The sequence below is a fragment of the Amia ocellicauda genome, chromosome 7 (genome assembly GCF_036373705.1).
Source record: "Amia ocellicauda isolate fAmiCal2 chromosome 7, fAmiCal2.hap1, whole genome shotgun sequence".
In the NCBI taxonomy this organism is placed as follows: Eukaryota; Metazoa; Chordata; class Actinopteri; order Amiiformes; family Amiidae; genus Amia; species Amia ocellicauda.
In genome coordinates this window covers 5,029,076-5,034,491 of record NC_089856.1, presented here as the reverse complement: position 1 = coordinate 5,034,491, position 5,416 = coordinate 5,029,076, and the positions used below count along the sequence as shown (strand labels likewise).

The following is a 5,416-nucleotide window of genomic DNA, read 5'->3' as shown; positions in this document are numbered from 1 at the left end:
AGAATGTCAGCTCAATGCTATGACAGTCTTAATTTGTGGTCAGCCACAGCCCAGGGCCCCATGCTTGCAGTTGAAGCTCCAATGTGTTCTACTTACAATGCAAGGTGATCAGGCAGCACTAACCACTAAAGATGAAAGGGTATTTTGTAAATGTCACTCTGCATTTCCTGTGTGCATTTCCTCTGCAAGTGGTCACCCAGGCAAACAGACCTGTTATTGAGAGCAGGGGTGTCAATTGCTAACTGTGTGCAAAGAATGAGCAGAGGACACAGGTACAAGATCCTAATACAAGAGAAGAAGAAAGACCCTGAATGGTGTGGTTGGTTTCAGAAGAGCGATCGGACAGAAAACTGTCAACATATTCAGGATCTTCTCTGCCCAGCATCCCAGGTTTTTTGTGCAAGATGGCCTTTGCTCAGCGCTGATGTTTTGAGAAATCAGTGGCTCCCACTGGCTTAGCTGTTCAAGGATTTGTCTTGTTTGACTCCGTGGGCCAAGAGAAGAATGTCTGGCTCTGGCATGGCATTCCCTGCTGTCTTTAAAATGGGCAGTGAGGTCAAGGCATTTCAGAGAAAAGAGAGACTGAAGAACCTGCTAGTGATCCTGGCGCTCTGTGGGGTCTTCATTGAAGGGTGCTTAATTTACCATCTGTGGATGAGGGGCCCTGTAAGTATTGCCTGTACTGACTGGTGCCATTCACCACACAGTCCAATCAGCAACAGTCTTTTACATAGCAGCTCACTTCACTCTAGCCAGGATTTTTACATGGTATGATTATGTTTTTACCACTGTATATTAAGTACAAAAGGAAAAGTGAAATCCTAGTTTAGGGAGTGGATATAGCTATATGTTGCGGATGAGAACTAGCTTAGTTTATATAGTTATAACATACACTTTTTTTGTACTCCTAAGAAGCAGACAAAGACTGGAGGGAATTTAAGTCAATGGTGCATGATAAAAAAAAACACACAAACTAACACTAAATCAAACAAACAATTATACGGCACTTATGTTTTGTAAGTCACCCTGGATAAGGGCGTCTGCCAATAAATAAATAATAATAATAATAATTGATAAAAGTATATTTCTAAATGTTTAAATGATGAAATAGCATTTCATTGAAGGAAATGTGATATAGCAAGAAATAAAATGTATGTTGCGAATTTGTGTCATACATAATTTGTGTTACATAACATCCGAGCTTTTACGGCAGATTTCTCAAATCAGCAGCCATATTAGATCTCCCTCTCAATGTTATTTTACATAAGTGCAATTCTAATTTATGTATTTTTCTCTGAAATGGGTAATGTAACAAATAAAAGTGCTGTTGCACTCAGATTCTCTTCATTTGCAAACAAAAGATGTGATGCTCCTCTTCAGCTTGTTTCATTGCTTCACCCCGTGAATAGAGAAAAACACAATTTTAAGAATACACTATACACTCCAAACGTATGATAGAGTCAGGGACACTACTGGTCGATGTCCATCCTGACTCTGTTAATCTGTATTCTACAGATTTTTTAATTAGGAACTTTCAGAGCAGAGAAATGTATCATACTTGTTTGCTCCATTGCAGGAACAAGTTAACAACATCAACCAACAAGCTGAGAAAATGACCCAAGGTATGTCCTGCAGGATCACTTGGAATGAAAGCAAAATGTTGGCCCACCTGCTAACATAGAAAACCACAAAGCTGTAGTCAGTCGCAGCTTCATTGGTTATAAAACATTGATTTCTTCTGCTCGGATGTACCGATTTGCAGAAATTCCAGATATGAAAAAGAAAAGGCCCGGGCTCGTATTAGGTATAAATTCATATACATTTAATTCATATGCTTGTTCCAAAGGCTCCATTCGGTGCTCAAATAAGTTTGTAAAGAGGGTCTAGTTTTATTGTGTTTCATCTCACATAGTTCTTGGGTATGGCAGCATTAAAAGCATGACTTTCCCGTAAGCATTTAAGCAGTTATAGCTCTGTCCTGGAGAAACGCAGTGCCTTCTGTTTTTTCCCTAAGGGAGACAGTTGCTGGGATTAATTAATAAGATATTTCCACGTGTTTCAAAGTATCCGGTGAGGGCTCAACATGTAAAACCTGCAGGATTGAGGTTCTCTGGGAACAGAGCTTGGCCACTCCTGAACTAGAGAAACAGAACAAAAGACAAGGTTAAGTGCAGGTGGGAAGGATGACGCGTGACTTTGCTCACATACTTCATTCAGCCAACTAGTGCTTGAGCGGAGATGAAGTACTCAAAGGCAGAAGCCTCCCTGTGGAAAGACAAGTTCCCCTTTCAGTCATCTGTTGTGTCCCATTGTATTCACACTGCTGAGCAATCCGCCCTCGACATCCCCTGTCAACTAAAACCAAGAATATCATGACTGCCTTATAAATGAAAGAGCACATGTGCTACAAATGTTGTAGTTAAGAAAGATTGGGTTTGTTTGTAACGTAGAATGTTTTAGCGTGTATGGAATGTTTTTTTTTATGCTTTTTTGTGTAGAGAAATCTGAAATGCAAGTGATGCAAGCACAATTAAACCGGAAAAAACCAGCAGCTCATGTCACAGGTAAGATGTTTTTTGTTGCAATGCCGTTCTCCAAACACTTGATGTAAAAGAGATATTGCTCTCTAAAATCCATTATTCACACTCACAACATGATTGTACCTGTAGCTTTTGCTGTGAATGTTGACTGTTGTCTCTGACCAGATGTAGTCAAAGCACTGCAAAATAGGAGAGAAACTATACAGACAAACATCAGAATTGCACTTGATAGGTATTGTAATTCCAGAGATGAGGCTTTGTAAAATGTGTCGACAACATGCAAAAGTCTGAGAACACTCTTGACACTGTGTGGTCATATGTAACATGTTTCAACAACATTTTCTCACCTCAGCCAAACCTCACACAACCTTTTCCAGAACAAAATGTCTTAGTGGGGTACGAGTAAATGTTTTAGCCCGAACAAGTTTATCCCAGAGCTGGACAAGTTAACATACTATTTGAACATCATGGCAATGACAACGTCACTTGCTTTCCAGGCTGTAAAAGCAGCACCAATGAGGATGGGAAGCTGTGCTGGGAACCACTGGATGGAGACGCCTTCACACATGACATCAGCTACAAAAATGGCTCTCTGGTTATCAAGCATAAGGGCCACTATTTCATCTATTCCAAGATCTTCTATGGCGAGACAGTTTGCACCGAAAAAGTGCTGTTCAATCACGCAATCATGAGGTTGACACAGATGTTCGATGGGAGCCTGGAGCTGATGAAGTCCAAGAGGTACCACTGCAAGAATCCCAATGAAGACGGGTTGGCCAACAGCTTCCTGGGAGGGGTCTATCACCTCTTAGAAGGGGACCAGATTTTTGTCAAGGTGGAGCAAAACCAACTGATCCTGTTGCAATCCAGCTCGGAGAATTACTTTGGTGCTTTCCTGATATGACATTGTCCTGCCTCGCTCTTTTCCTTTTGAGCAGCTAATATGAGTCAGCTCTGGCTTCCTTAGCTCAAGATTGCCCTCCCCACCCCCAGGCGTGTACAGTGGAGGCCCAGCACCGGCAGCAGAGTCTATAGCAGTACTGACAGCTTTCTGACCGCTGCAGTGGCCACACTGTGAAGTTGTCGATCCACATATTTGCTTGTAGTGTTTTGCCAAAGCCAGAGTTTGTACTGTATAAAACCCACAAATGGCATGTGTTCTTAAAACCCCGACCACAACCGTCAGTCTTAAATATCTAACACAGCCAGGCTAGCCTTAGTCTTATTGCGTTCATAACCATTAAAGCTTAAAACAATAGATGAACACACAATAACCCCGAAGGAGAGGGGCAGCATGATATTCCAAAAGTACAAAAGTACAAAAGCTCCCCTTGCATCTTTAATGGCTGTAGGCATTGTTTTAGCACATAGACACTCTAGCTCCTTAGATCCTTTAGAATGATCGAATAAGAAATCTTCATTTTGAAAAGATGCCAGCTATCAGTAGCCTGCTGCAGTTGTTCCCAGTTCCGGATTAGCTTTAGAGTCTTTTAGAGTGGCGGGCCGCGGGCATTGGCCTGGCAGGCATTCAGGGGACTGTTGAAGCCTTTAAAACTCTCCTAAACAGACAGATATCACTCAATGGTGACAACACCCGACAAAAAGCGCTAAATGTAATTGGTTGGCGCTTGGTTTAGGTCAATATGCTGCCTTCACTGTGCCTTGAGAGTGACGGTGACTGGGAATGTCATGATGAGAAAAAAGACAAAAGTGAAGGGGCTTACCCATGACTGTAAGCACGTTCCTCGCTTATCTGACACATAAAATATGATCTTAATAAAAGGAAAGTGATTTCAACATTTTGATAGCTAATTAGCCTATTACTCAGATCAGCACATGCATTCAATTAAAGGGGGCTGTGATGCATCTTGTTTGTCAATTAACACATCACTGACAAGTCCTACCTCCCTTTAAGTGATATCTGTTTGGGTAACTCTTTTTAAAGGGAATGATCTGCTGAATGCATAGCTTCTTATTCTGTTAGGAATCTGCACTGTTAAACATTCCAGCAACCACCATTGCAAAACTTCTATAAGACACACTCTGTCTATATACTCTATATTTACACATATGGTTGTTATATTAGTATGATTGCTATAGGTTTTTTACTTTAAACTTGAAAATAAATAAATAATAAACATATTGGCCTTTTGTTTCCTTTTTTTATCCTTTTATGATTGTATAGTTGCTTAGCTTCAGCAAGAAATAGTATTGTAGGAGTTGTATTAGCATCAAGGGAGGACTGGCATACACAGTGGACATGAAACATTATTAAGTTTGATTGACTACCAAAGCATTGATATAAGACTAAAAAACCTCAAACAATGTGGAGTTTATGGCATCTACGTGAAGCTTCTACTGCCTGTAAATAAGGACAATCTATATACAAAACAAGGGGTGGTGATCAAGTGGTTGGACCTGGACTCTTTCTAGGTCACCTGTGTTTACCAAAGAAAAGGCAGTAGGATACATTGTTTTGTAAAGCATAAAAACTGCCTCTGAACCTACCTAAGATGAGCTTAAAGATTAACACTTGTTATGTTTAAAATGTACCGTATTGAGACGTGTTTCCCATGTGATGCTTAGTGGTGGTCACATATACACTCACCTAAAGGATTATTAGGAACACCATACTAATATTGTGTTTGACCCCCTTTCGCCTTCAGAACTGCCTTAATTCTACGTGGCATTGATTCAACAAGGTGCTGAAAGCATTCTTTAGAAATGTTGGCCCATATTGATAGGATAGCATCTTGCAGTTGATGGAGATTTGTGGGATGCACATCCAGGGCACGAAGCTCCCGTTCCACCACATCCCAAAGATGCTCTATTTATTGGGTTGAGATCTGGTGACTGTGGGGGCCAGTTTAGTACAG

At 40.8% G+C, this 5,416-nt stretch overlaps 1 protein-coding gene across 1 annotated transcript; it reads left to right on the top strand.

Annotated features, from left to right (window-relative positions):
- Positions 1-208: 208 nt before the first annotated feature.
- LOC136752609 (tumor necrosis factor ligand superfamily member 14) lies at positions 209-4,682 on the top strand. Its single transcript, XM_066708092.1, has 4 exons — positions 209-666; positions 1,577-1,622; positions 2,499-2,564; positions 3,038-4,682. Exons 1-4 carry the CDS (start codon positions 505-507, stop codon positions 3,442-3,444), a joined length of 681 nt encoding a protein of 226 aa, XP_066564189.1. The 5' UTR covers positions 209-504; the 3' UTR covers positions 3,445-4,682.
- The last annotated feature ends 734 nt before the right edge of the window (positions 4,683-5,416 follow it).

What these genes read in the sequence shown, in the direction of transcription:
- LOC136752609 (XM_066708092.1), top strand. Translation starts at nt 505, where the DNA reads ATGTCTGGCTCTGGCATGGCATTCCCTGCTGTCTTTAAAATGGGCAGT. An exon ending in ATCTGTGGATGAGGGGCCCT is followed by an intron (nt 667 to 1,576) that starts GTAAGTATTGCC and finishes GCTCCATTGCAG; the next exon opens with GAACAAGTTAACAACATCAA. An exon ending in ACCAGCAGCTCATGTCACAG is followed by an intron (nt 2,565 to 3,037) that starts GTAAGATGTTTT and finishes CTTGCTTTCCAG; the next exon opens with GCTGTAAAAGCAGCACCAAT.